This window comes from Notolepis coatsorum, assembly GCF_963971535.1.
Source record: "Notolepis coatsorum genome assembly, chromosome: 19".
Classification (NCBI taxonomy): Eukaryota; Metazoa; Chordata; class Actinopteri; order Aulopiformes; family Paralepididae; genus Notolepis; species Notolepis coatsorum.
Genome location: NC_140183.1, coordinates 24,144,258 through 24,158,808, shown reverse-complemented (window position 1 = coordinate 24,158,808; position 14,551 = coordinate 24,144,258). Strand labels below are relative to the sequence as shown.

At 42.7% G+C, this 14,551-nt stretch overlaps 1 protein-coding gene across 1 annotated transcript in view; it reads left to right on the top strand.

Annotated features, from left to right (window-relative positions):
• The window catches only part of bckdhb (branched chain keto acid dehydrogenase E1 subunit beta), a 205,866-nt gene that overhangs the window by 62,896 nt on the left and 128,419 nt on the right, over nt 1–14,551 (top strand). Inside the window, exons 6-7 of the mRNA XM_084336374.1 lie at nt 4,030–4,138; nt 12,086–12,183. Coding sequence (XP_084192500.1) covers nt 4,030–4,138; nt 12,086–12,183 — 207 coding nt within the window. The remainder of the gene's footprint in view (nt 1–4,029; nt 4,139–12,085; nt 12,184–14,551) is intronic.

Genomic DNA, 14,551 nt, shown 5'->3' with positions numbered 1-14,551 from the left:
TCAGAATTCCATTTGATTTGCACTGTTCACACTGTTAGGAGAAACTTGATCTGAGTCACATATGAGCAAAGAAAAAAAATCACATTTGGGTCAACTTTCACCTGCTGTCTGAAAAAAAACGTATGTGCGTTAAGAAATGTCAAATATATCACCCGACCTCTCCCCCATCCCAAAACATACAGACACTCACACGCTAGAGCTGGAAGGTATACGGAATATAAATGTATACCGTCATGGATCCATGCAAAGGGATGGATTTTTACTATACCATCGTCCATCATATATACATATTATAAAAACAATATATACATACTATATATTTTTAAGTTAACCTTAAGCACTAGCCATATTTTCAGAAAATTTGCCTAAAAATACATACGTAAATACGTAAATGGAAGATTGATCCACTTCTACAAGGTCCACTTGCAGGTATCTAGGGACATCTATAGATCTCAGGGAATGTATTCACAATCTCAGCAATATTGTGTCTGTTACTAGGCTTGAGTACATTTTAATGAACCAAAGGAGAATATATATTTTCTCCTTTTTTCATCTTTGATGGTGAATAACACCATGCTAACATTGACCACACTGAGCTCATTCAGCACCTTCTTGAGATCATGTGTAAAAAAAATCTAAGCAAATGAATAAAGGGGAGATGATTTACAGGTGGTTTTGTAGATGCAGTACTGAATTTTGCCATCCGGACGCATGCAATTTGAAATATGAATATAGAATATCAGGCCTATAAATTACCTTATTATGGCCAAGTCACACATCTATGGATTGGGCCAAATCTTCTCTTTCCAATGGCAGAGGTCAATCTGGATTTAGTACCACCAGGCGCCCCTGACAGGGCAGCAAAACCGTGAATGAAATCTACTGTAAGTACAGTTACCTTTTTTTAATGTAAATTGCTCCGCCATTTTTTATCAGATTGCAATGCGTTTTTTTTTAACTAGACGTTCACAGAAAGGTAGAGAAACTAACTATGTTCTATTTTATGGCAATAACGTTCAGGTTTGCTCCACCCGTGAGATATGATCCAGAAAATAAAGGTAAAAAAAAAAGTTCACGCTGAAAGTCAGATGATTGACAGGGGCTTGCGTGAGCTGGGAAGTGTAGTTTTATGAAATTTTAAATCCCATTGAAAGCCCTGGGTCTCTTCTCTCAAAATATTCAGTCAAGTTAGGTTGCGCCAAGAAATAGGACCATGACAACTAGGGGTGGGAATCGCCAGAGATCTCACGATACGATATCGCGATACTTGCGTCACGATACGATAGTATCGCGATACGCTGAGTATTACGAAATTCTTAATTTTTTTTGATCAAATTATATTTATTACCTTTTTTCAACTGCAAAGTTAAACTTTGTCAACATGTTTTATCTAATAAAATAAAGTTCAGTCTGTTCATCTCACTTCAATCATTTTTATTGCAGAACATGGTATTTTCTCAAGCAGTCAGATGTAAACACTGTAATCTGTGTTGCATGTACCTGACAAACTGAACTGTTTGTATTAGTCATATTCCAACTTAACTGAATGCACATGTGTGGTGTGTGGACTACTGTACTATTACAGGTATTGAAATGAACAATGCAACCTTTTTATTTTTTTAATTTTTTTTAATTAATAATTAAATATTGATACTTGATAATTGATAATTGATACGTCCCTGTATCGATACAGTATCGCCACGCAAAGTATCGCGATACTACTACGTATCGATTTTTTCCCCCACCCCTAATAACTGTATTAGAAGGGTTACTTTGCGGGTTAGAGGCTTGCCCACGTCAGGCTTGGGTGTAAAGAAGCGTTAACACTTTGAGTGCCACGGGTCCGGTGCCCCTGAACCCCGTTGCGTGCCACCACCCACTTCAATGACTGAGCTCTCATATTTGCGAACGCATAAACTATATCTTAAATTATGGCTATGTGTCTAATATGGCCGTCGCTTATCAATGACTTGTTTGCAGTCAACATTGTCGAAACGGATTGTTTTTTAACATTATTGTGACCCGAGCCCCGCGGCGATTTAGGCCTCAGAGGACAGAGGATTGTAAACAAACCGATGTACTTTCTAAGAGCTTTATATATCATTTATAGTATTGCTATCTGTCCATTCTCATTGTCACTTGAGTGCATAAACCGTGCCTTCATAATGGCTTAAAGAAAATAAAAATCTATCGGTTGGTTGTCATTTTATAGCGTCGTGAATATAAGGTATATTGCGCTTTTCGTCTAGGCTTTTCTGCAGGAGGCTGCAAAAAAGGCTAAACGTTGGCGCCGTTATATCAAACGCCATTTCTGCTGTATATATACGAATGAAATAAAACAAACTGCGTAGCATCCGGACTATTACAGAGCATCTATGGATGAAATGGGGGCTGCGGGGAACGCCGATCAGTATTATTGATTAGCAATAGAGTGTGCGTTCCGGTAGCCAATGTCAGTAGTCTATCACGTTATGAAACAATGTCCAATCCAGCTGTAATTTGGGGTAATATTATCCTACCGTCAGGCCATGTGATCGCCGGCAGTATTTCCTCACCAGTCATCGGATTCTGGTAGATCGATATGCACATTGGCTAATCATAAATCCCATTATTCCACGCTGTAAAATACGTTCGGCAAGCTGATCAAAGATGGAGGGTCTTCGTTTGGAATCAAGGCTCTATGATCCGCCACAGGACTGTAAAAGCAATTTTTTTTTAAATCCCCTAAATGATACTGCAGTGGAGCGATGGCGCCCCTAAGCGGATCTGGCCGGTACTGCATGTTTCGAAAATCAAATATGTGGAAAGATCCTGCAAGTCGATCGGGGACCTAATAAGCGCTATAAATATGGAATAAAACAATAACAACTCGTCACGAGTATACTCGTGGCTCTGGACCACAACGCATGGAATCGAAACACGTATATACTCGTGAACGGACGCCATAGTGTTAATCGGTTAATTTCCGTTTTATACCATTTTGAAAAACGCTCGTTTTTTGAAAGTTCAGACAGATCCCCACAGGCTAGATTGATGAAAAATGAATGGAAATCGATAATAAAAAAAATAACGATTAAAAACAAGATCTCTCGTCGGCTGGCACTCAACGGTTGGCATGAACTAACGAGAAATCTCGTCGTTGGCACTCAAAGTGTTAATGTTAATGATTTCTGTATTTGGGGTAGGAATCTAGGGGGGATTGAAGGATAGATTTCTTAAGGATAAAACCACAAGAGTTATGTAGGCCTAATTACTACAGTAGAGGTATCATTAGGGCCAAGCTGCTAATTCATTAACCATATGTTTACCTACCTGCGTTGCTTTGACCTTTTCTTACACTCTGCATTGCTTTTATTCTGTTAATTCTATTGAAATTTTATGCCGGTCTATTTTACTGCTGCGAAGCACTTCGGGCTGCAATTCTTGTGCTATACAAATACAGTTTATTATTATTATTGATTGTAGGGCTGACCTTCGAATTTCTTTTTGGAATTCGAAGCTTCGGGGCTGATATTCGATTTTAATTCGAAGCTTCGAGATTAAAAAATAAAAATAAAAATAAATGTTTTTATTTATAAAAAAAAATTAAATTGTGTGTTGTGGGACTTGTACAGCACTTTGTTCAACTTTTTCAGTTTTGTAAAGTTTAAACCTTTTTAAATCCTAGACAAACGAAACACTTTGCTTTCATGAAATATTGTAAGCCGTCATTTGAGGCTTTATAAAAGCAGCACAATGAACACAAATCTGTCAGTGCCGAGTCCGACCTCATCTTAAATAACAAACAGCATTGCTTGTTGTAATTAACAAAGAGAGGCAGAGTTGATTTTGCACAAAATTATTATTATTATTATATATATTTTTTTATATATTAGATTTTTTTTTCCATATTCGAATCCCATGCCCATCGAACGAAGCTTCGAAGTATTTAAGACGGCCCTAATTGATTGTGATCATGAGGCCTGTTAATACTTTGTGTAAGTGGCCAGGCTGATGAATGCTAAAAGTTTGTGGCTTATGTTTCCTCAGATAGTAATACCCAGGAGTCCGGTTCAGGCCAAGGGACTGCTCCTCTCTTGCATAGAAGACCAGAACCCATGTATATTCTTCGAGCCCAAGATTCTCTACAGAGCAGCAGGTAAGGTAGTTCCGATTGGAATAACGCGTAGGCCAGTGCTTGTATAGGTGTTGGGAAAGGTGTGCAATAGGGACTTTAACTAATAATCACTAAACTAATAATACCGCTTGATCACGGATAATATAAGACGGTTATTACATGTGCTAGATGCCAGCAAGGATGACCCCCCACCTATAGCGATGATTTTTTTTTTTTAATACAGTCAACATATTCTTAAATAATAGCGCTGCCCGAGGCTGGGCATGATACAGTCAACATATAGCAAGAGAGAGAGCGAGAGAGAGCTCCCGTTCTACAGTCAACCCTCCACCAGAGCAAGGCCAGAGAGAGAGAGAGAGAGAGAGAGAGAGACACATTGGAAAGAAACAACCCAAAACCAGAGAAAATTTAAATGCTATTTGGCCCTAAACAGAGAGTACACAGTGGCAGAATACCTGAGCACTGTGACTGACCCAATACTAAGAAGATCCTTGACTAGGTACAGACTCAGCGAGCACAGCCTAGCCATCGAGAAAGGCCGCCATAGGCAGACCTGGCTCCCAAGCGAAGACAGACCCACTGCACACAAGATGAGGTGGAAACCGAGCTCCACTTCTTAACAACCTGCCCACTATACCAAGACATTGCTGCGCTCATCAACGACCCTCCGTGCTCCGGCTTTCAACAGCGGGGAGAGTATTATGGGGCTTATGCCGCGAAGCAGTAACACACATAGTTGCAATGCATCTGTCAGTCGTACTTAACTATGTGTTCACTGTTGTGTTACTGCTTCGCGACATAAGCCCCATAATACTCTCCCCGCTGTCGAAAGCCGGAGCACAGAGGGTCGTTGATGAGCGCAGCGATGCCGCTCACGGCGCCCCTCTCCCCGCTGGCGAAAGCCTTATCGCAGCACGGTTGAGGGGCGGCGATGAAGCCAGAGTCGCGCGCCAGGCAGCAATACTAAGCTCCAGTTAACCTAATTTATACCGTAAGCAATCATTAAAAAAATATACCGTTAACTGGAATGTTGTTTCTTTACACATATGTTGGATTATGTAATTGGTTTGTCATGACAAACCAATAAAAAATCGCGCGACTCAGAGGCTTCATCGCCGCCCCTCAGCCGTGCTGAGATAAGGCTTTCGCCAGCGGGGAGAGGGGCGCCGTGAGCGGCATCGCTGCGCTCATCAACGACCCTCTGTGCTCCGGCTTTGAAATAAAACAGATCTGTTACCTAGAGTTGATGACAAGTTATCGGGTCGCTCAGAGTATCATGTCAACTGGACAAGCTGAGACATGGTGTGTGTTTTGTAAGAGTATAAATTCTTCAACCTGGCTGAAACAGAAGTTTTGATCATGTATATTTCCCTCTCCGTCTCAGGTATATTTCCCTCTCCGTCTCAGGTATTTTTTAGTAGGAGTATACAGTTCATATAAAAACAGTGACTGTATTTACAAAAAACTCGATTTTCAAATCCAAAAGGGTTTCAACATGTTTATGGAATGATAAGAAACCCTTTTATAGACTGTGACCTGTAAAGACGTTGCATATAATTAGACTTATCGAAGAGTACACAATGTACTTGAAGGAAAACTCCCAACATTTTGGGAAATTAGCTTATTTAACATCTTCCCTGGAGTTGGACAAGAAGATGCATACCTTTTTTGTCTCTGTGCATGCATTAGGCTTAGGGAACAGTCGCTCCTTTAGCGTAGCTTAGCTTCATCACTGGAAGTGGGGCGGAGTTAGAGCCTGACATTCCCTACAGTGCCCTACAGTCACGAAATACACTCCAAATACAACTCCAAAAGTAACGTTACACAGACATGTTGCGATCTGGGTGAAGACATGGTTGGATCAACGCAGGATTGATATCATATAGCCCTTACCTTCACTACCCCAAAAAGAAGAGTCCCAGTATTGGTGTCGATCGTGTCGCCAGCATAATCCACCACACATCATGCATCGGGAGTATCTGACGCTTCTCAATCCGATCGTTATAACCCTTCCATTCGCCCGACAAAGAAAAGTGAGCCCGGTGACATTTGACCATTGCACAAAGGTACAAGGTTTCAAAGGGTGCTCGATACCGCCGTCTAGCTGGATGCGGCCGGTATTGCACTTTGGCGATCTCAGACTCATTCCCTATGGTAACACCAAGGTCCCAGGATGAATAATGAATAAAAATATCGGGGAAAAAAAGGAAAAACAATCAAATAACGAGTATACTCGTTGTTGGCGGGGAATGAGTTAAGTTAATGTCTGTACAAGTTCGTTTATTTTTTTCAATTTACACACTTAAAACGTATACATCTACAACACTCCCGCCCTCCCACATCCCACCACCCCTCCACTACTGTCACAGCTCAACCGCCTTCCCCACCCAAGATATTGGGTCACTCAGAGTACTCTCACGTTAACTGGGCTAGCTGAGAAACAGTGTGTGTTTTGTAAGAGCATAAGTTCTCCCGACCAGGCTGTTTTGCCAGTCTAGAACGGAGGTTTGCCTGATCCACCCTCTTTAATGGTTATTCCCCTTTCCGTCTCAGGTCTTTAAGCTTTTTCCCTATTGAGAGGTATTTTCTTCTCTTTCTGTGGCAACACCACCTCATCTTTTTCATTCAGGGTAGCATTTAAAGAATTACTTTAATTTCCTAAAAGGGCAGGGAGGCCTAGCGTCTCGTGCTGTGTCCTGACGGCTCAGAGCGATCTGTGTTTGGATTATGAGGTCATGGTTTTTAATTGGAGCAGCAGTCGTTCGCCTCTCATGCAGGAGACGATTAAACCACACTCTTTTGCCTCATCAAGGCTGCACTGTTGTGTGGGTCGATATTACACTTATTAAAGCATAATCTTGTTTTTATAATTAAATAAAAGAAATATTCTGCAAAATGCTATCATATTGAAGTGACTCAGCTTATGGTACAGTAGCATGTTACTAGTCTAAGGTACAGTAGCATGTTACTAGCCTAAGGTACAGTAGCATGTTACCAGCCTAAGTAAGGTACAGTAGCATGTTACTAGCCTAAGGTACAGTAGCATGTTACTAGCCTAAGGTACAGTAGCATGTTACCAGCCTAAGGTACAGTAGCATGTTACCAGCCTAAGGTACAGTAGCATGTTACCAGCCTAAGGTACAGTCGCATGTTACCAGACTAAGGTACAGTAGCATGTCACTAGCCTAAGGTACAGTAGCATGTTACTATATCCTTTTCGACAATGTTGCCTGCAAACAAGTCATTGATAAGCGATGGCCAGATTAGACACATAATTTAAGACAGTTTATGCGTTCACAAATATGACAGCGCTATCATTGAAGTGGGTGGTGGCATTCAACGGGGGTAAGGCGCACCGCATGGCTGGTAATCAAAGTGTTAAGGTACAGTAGCATGTTTAACTAGCCTAAGGTACTGGTAGTCTGTCTAAAGAGAAGTCCGTTGACTCTTCCACCCTCTTGATAATGGGAACTGACTTGACCCCTGTCTCTTTGGATGTGGAGTCATACATATGTAAGAATATCTGTCATACATATCATTGTTTTTCTTTCATATTTGAACAGATTACACATTAATGCACTATTCTGCATACATTTAAATATATTCAATAAATAATATACAGTAATCCGTTTGTTGGACAGGGCTGATTTGTGTCTTTTTCGACTGACAGAAAATTTAAAGGGGACGTGCATTGCTATTCCTTGCACTATTTGGGCAACTTTACACAATTCCTGTGAGTCTATGGAACACCTCTGTAAGGTGAAGGTAAAAAAATTCATTGTTTTATATTTCTAATTAAGTACTCAAAGCCTCAGGATTTCAGGCTATTTTTGGATGGGCTCCGCCCATAAGCGCTTTGGGTGACAGTCACCCACAGTCTGCGACTTGCAGACAGAGAGAGAGATAGAGAGAGGGAGAGGGACACTGAGCATAAAGTTATCTCTCCACTGCTTCCCCGTGTGTGCCACTGTTTCCCCGCGCGGTCCAGGTTGTGTGTGTAAATTCGTGTGTGCCACTGCTTCCCCGCGTACGGTTTGTTTCCCGACAGAGCTCCTCTCTCTCTCTCTCGCCCTCTCTCTCACACGCTCGTTCTATGCCTCGCTCTGTTTGAGAAAGTGTCGGGTTACACTATGCGCTACAACCATAGACGGGGCATTACAAATCAGTACCTTATTCACGTCAGCAATACCATCAAATCAGAACAGCTTAGTTGAGTGAGGGAAGATCTCGTGAACTCGAGACTAGACTGATGAGTCAATATTATAATTAACGACACGGACCACATTGATATAATCCCCAATTGCTAGGATACAATGCTAAACACTGGAAAAGGCCATTTATAATGCATGGGACCTTTAACACATTGGGCACCGGGCATTGTGCCCATCATTATACCCAGTCTGCCACCGCTGTAAGCCTATGGAGATGTTTACCTTCTTTGCAGGGCTATAACTTTTTAAATATTATAGCTATATCTGCATTACTATGGCCCATTCAACATTGATTATCTATCGTTCCGGATGTGGGAACGTTATATTTTTTCATTCATACATTGTTGTGTTAATACCGTCGAGAATATAAATATGTTTTTAAGCTTTTCTGCTGTAATTCCAAAAACGCTAGTTATAGGCCCGGACACATATGATAGATTATCGATTGCCGTTTCTTTCCTTTTTTTTTATCCACTTTTTCTCCCATTTTTCTATATTTTCTCCCATCCCAATTTCGTATCATCCAATTCAACCCTCCCCTGTCACGAACGCTGTTTCTTGCCTCCCACAAGCCGGCTGCAATGTGGACTAAGTCATACATAGCACAAGTCCCCTCCGGTACTTGAGGTAACAGCAGTCGCATCTTTTCACCTGCGCAGCTCGATCTCTCAGTGGTGAGTGTAACGCGTGGGAGGCTCACGCTGCCCCCGACACTTCCTGATTCCACTGCGCAGGCGCACCAACCGACCTGTAGGAGTCGCTGTCCACAACGCCCAATCCCCACCCATCAGTTTCCCACCCCCTAGATTGCCATTTCTTTCCTATACACACTATATTAATTTTTTTTTAAATGTATATGATCGGTATACATTATGCTTCATCATGCGTGAAGGAAAGGGGGGGGGGGGTCGTTTATAATTCCTTGATCGTCAGTAACGGCTATATTTAGTATGGGTTGATATATTGATCAGACTGATTGCAAACAAAGAAATGGACAATCGGGCTGAAAATAACGTTAGTGTCCTCTTACCGTTCGCCGATGAGACTGGAGGAAAAATATCCCAATTATTTGACGTCGATCTCCTAGATCCATTTCCGGTTTGTATGGCGCAATAAACGCCGAAATTATATAGATTATTGCGTTTTGAAAGCGATCCAAATGCACTCTAGTGTTTGTCTGGATCCACGTAACAATATATCTCTGGCGGAGGAATTTCCTCGATGCACTTCCCGTTAGCCGTGAGTGTAACTTGCCCGACCATCCACCAGGCGGCGGTATTGAGGCGTTGCAATCTCAGACAGGGTGCCGCTGCAGTCCGGAAGGAGGCTGGATGAATTATGAATGCCATGGCGAAAAAATGAAATATTGATCCCAAAAACGATTTACGCGGTTGTTGGCGTTCAAGGCATGGCGGGCAATCACTTGGAACCGACGGGTGAATCCGTCCGTCACCGTCCGTTAGCAAAGTTGTACATTAGCTAGGGGTTCTCATGAAACACCAAGCCAACGGACAGGGATACCTTCTGTCAGTTTTATCTCCTGTTTTGTGATGGATCAGTGTGGCCGCTCCCACTGCACAGATAAGGCCCCTGATTTCTCATTATCTATCTAATATTCCATACTCTCCTTTTTTGGGCCAAAGCTGTTGAGATGAATGAGACCCAAGGCCTCTTTAAAATGCTCTGTTTTATATATTTTTTACTCCTTGTAGCGATTCTGTCGATTAGCTTCCACGTTTTGAAAGTGATGGTAGTTTACGATCAGTTTGCCTCGTAATGAAACCCATGACTGTCGTGCGTTCCAAGAGATTAAAAAAAAGTTTGAATAAAAAAAGCCATTATTCAAACCATGTACTTTGTCTTGGACTCTGGTTCAAAGAGCCATGATGAACATGATGCCTCGGTTGATGGATGATATTCTGGAAAACTCAGATTCGATAAGATAATGGCTTGGGCATTAGATTGTGCTGATAAAAAGAACACACAGTCTCTTGCGTGCTGGAGGGGGGAGCCAAGGCTGTCTCGTCAACCCCCACCCCCGGGTGCTCCGCGCCAAACATTGCAGCGGTAATACGCATACGTCTGTCTCAAAGAGTCCTGCATGTATAACAAATGCGCATGTTGGTGAATTTATGACTGTGTGCCATTATTACTATCAATGTAATAATTGTGGAATATTACTATAATGAGCTGTATGTGTATGAACCAATCCTTTGTGAAGCACTTTGGTTGACAAGTGTCATGTTTAAATGTGCTATATAAATACATTTGATTTGATTTGATTTGATTTAGTTGGTAAATGAGGTTCTGGAAAACCATGAGAAGGAATCTGAAATGGGCCAGATGTCCTTTTCCTGACTGGGCACTTGACCAGCTCTCCTTTCACCACTTGTCATCTACTCCATCTTGGTTTGGGACCTTTCGCTGGGGGGGGGACACCACAGGCTCCACAATGAAATGATTATGGAAAGTTTTGGAATTGACCCTCTTATTATTGTGTGTGCATGTCATTTAAAATATATATATATATATTTTTTTACATACCGTACATACAAGATTCTTGCACAAATTCATAGACAATGGACCATTGCTAGAGTAGATTCAAATGTATTGCCATTGTGGCGGAAAATAGCTGGAGCCAAGGATGTACCTCAGTCAAAATATAGACTTGGTTAACACAGATTTATTTAGTATCGAAATACAAGTAAATCAAGAGTTATGCCGAATGACTCCTAGTATCCTCCATAGAGCTCCAGAACAATGTTAAGGTAGACCTTTATACCATGATAAAGGGGGTGTGGCCAGGTTCTCGCATAGTTCCCCTGTCTCTTGTCCAGGTGTGATGCTGCTGTGTGCAGCACATGGGCTATGGCGTTCCCCGTGGACCTGTTGGGGCGATATGCAAATTGCAGGGGGTCCAGGTTGTTGGGGAGGGAGAAACGGATGTAGCCCTTCACAAGCTTCTCAAAGCACTTCATGGCTATGGAGGTGAGAGCTACAGGGCAATAGTCGTTGAGGCAAGCGGGTGTGGATCTCCCAGGCCTTTCTGAGTGGAGTTTGCATGATCTCCCCGTGCTCGCAAGGTCCCCCCCCCCCCCCCCCCCCCCCCAAAAGGGATGCTCGATATTGGCTTTTTTACCGATATCGATATTGTGCAACTCTTAATTTCCGATACCGATATCAACCGATACCGATATATGCAGGGTCTCCCCCCTCCCCCCCCCCAAAAAATATTAATAATTTCAGGTAATTAACATTACATATCTCTTGTCGTGTAATTTTTTTTTTTTAAACTTTGGCCATTTCCCTGGCTCTTTTATACGTTTATCGCATTTATACTTGCTCAAGTTCGACCGACAGAAGCAGGCTGAAAGGGTTCAGATGGGGGGGGAAGACACTCTGGGAAAGGCACGGCTGCAGTCCGGGATTCGAACTCGCTCAGCCCCAGATCCGTGACGAGCACGGTTGTCCACGGCGCTGAAATAGCACTCGCGGTACGTGGTGAGCTACTGGAGCTCCCCCTCTTGTCGTGTAATTAACACAACATTGTGCATACTTCAATCAATAAAATAATAATTTGTTCTTACTTGCTTGCTTGGGTAAATAAAGGTTAAATAAATGTTAAAAAACCGATACCGATATTTTCCGATACCACATTTTTATGCCAATATTGGCTGATAATATCGGTAGGCCGATAATATCGGACATCCCTAATCCTTATGTTAATCTGTTGACATTTGTTTGTGTGTTTTCTCAGTGGAGCAAGTCCCAGTGGATGCCTACACCATCCCTCTGTCGCAGGCTGAGGTGTTACAGGAAGGAAGTGATGTCACCATGGTCGCCTGGGGAACACAGGTACGAGACAAGACTCTAGCCTAGCTAGGCTAGCTTGCAGCCGGATAGCTTTCTATTCGACACACAGGAAATTGGTATCTATCTTCTTGCCTGACTATAGAAGACGGTAAGCACATTTCCCATAATGTTGGCCTGTTCCTTTTAACACTTTGGTTGCCTAAGGTTAAATTAATGATATACCATAGATTGCCAGCGCTATTTGTCTATGGAGAAAGTCCCCTTCTTTGCAGGGCTATAACTTTTTAAATTCTATTGCTACATTGCCATTATTAGGGCCCATTCAAAGTCCTATATGTATTGTTCATTGTGTAGCAACGTTAAACTTTTTCATTCACATATTCATAGTAAAGTATGGTCTAATGTATAAGTATGTTTTCATCTCTTTCTGCAGCTTTCTCCAGAACGTGATATATAGCCCCAAATGCATTATATTGATGATGAAATATAGTTTGATGGCAATCAGCGCGATATAAAAAATTCCAACTAGACGTACTTCTAGAAGTTACTACACGTCATCTGATGTTGACCGGATGGGCGAGGGGGCGTTTATAATTCCGTGGGCAGCGTTATACCAATCATCTAATGTGGGTCAAATGTTGATAATATCAGTTATTAACGAAGACGGTAACGTTACACGCTGAAACTCACCCCAGTCTCCGCGCGCCGTTGGGCGATCATCGTCGAGTAGAAATTTTATCATTATGGGATATATTATTACCCGGTCCATCTCCAGCTTGTATAATGGTATATACGTCCAAATCATGTTGTTTATCGAGTTATTGGCAATCGATCGCTATGTAGAGTGACGAGCTAGAGTCACGGGACATGTACCGAGTGGCCGGAAGCAATACGGACGTCTAGCAAAACCTCTAATGCGCTTCCTGTTAAGCGCTTGCGCCGATCGGCCACCAGATGGCGCTCCTGAACCGCCAGAGAGCTCAGTGGGTCCTGCTGGTGGATCTCAGGCCAGCGGAGGGACATTATGAATCCGATCGCAGATTTTTGAAATATTGATATAAAGACGACGTACAGCGTCCCCCGGCAACTTTAGCATGGCCAGCAAAGACGTCTAAAGACGGCTCCCGGCAGTCAAAGTGTTAACTCTGTCACAAGCCCCTTTCTCTCAATAACCCTCCTACCCCCCACCTCTGCCAGTGGTGCATGACCGGATCGACCCGGACATCTCGGACATCTGTCGGGGCTGTCCCTCATTGGCTCTCAGCTTTTCAACACGTCCGCAACTCTCTTTCCATTGTCCGCTTCCCTTTCATCCCTAAGAATCTATTTTCCACAGCTTTGTCTTCAGGTGTCTATATCTCTCTGGGAGGCCTCGTACCCACTGACACTTAAACCGGATCATCCCGGTCCCCTGGTGGACGAGCGCCAATGTACCTGAAGCGTACGGGGGGGGTCTTAGAATGGGTCTGAGGGAGAACGAGTCTCATCAAAAGCCCTTGTTATTGTGGAAGGATCGAGAAGAAAGTAGAGCCGGTAAAGGAGTGGAAACCGTGGTCTCTTTTGAATCAGCGTTTCTCTTTCTCACCCCATCACCCCTGTGTGGAGGAGAGGAAAAGACAACAACTTGTTACAGAGATGAAAGGCAGGGGGGCAGGGCCCCCGATCCCTCCCCAGCCAAGAGCACGCCCCCCCCCCCCCCAGCTGGCCTATTCCTTCCTTGATTGTTGTCTTGTTTTTTCGAAGAAATCACTTAATCTTGCACTTTGTTTGCTAATGTAATGACAGCATTGTTTTCACAATGAATACTTTACCGAAGCGGTTACAGAGTGAAATAAATGAGGCCTGTGCTGTGAAGAAATACTTGGACTGCTTTCCCCCATCTGTGGGATCTTAGATGATTCACTGCCATTGTGTTATCTAATAGAAGCACATTTATAGAATCTGCCAGCAAACATGGACTCAGTAAACCCAGTTACTTGGTCGATAGTCAAATGATGGTTTGAAGCAACTGGAGGAGCTGCTCCCGTGAGGAGCTTCTGAGGTGGATCCGTCGTCGTAGGCCTTACGTTTCTGATTGTCTCAGACGCCGTGTCTTCTTCATCATCTTCATAAATGTCCGTTTTTATGTGTCCTTTTAAAGGGGACGTATTACAGCGAAGGGGTTTTGGCTGGTCTTTGCGTGGATCTGGCAGTCTGAAATGTTATTTAGACTCCTGGGTAGGGATGCTCGATATTGGCTTTTTTACCGATACACCGATATTGTCCAACTCTTAATTTCCGATACCGATATCAACCGATACTGATATATGCAGGGTTTCCCCCCCCAAAAAAATTGAATAATTTCAGGTAATTAACATTACATATCTCTTGTGGTGGAATTAACACAACATTATGCATACTTTTGACAATA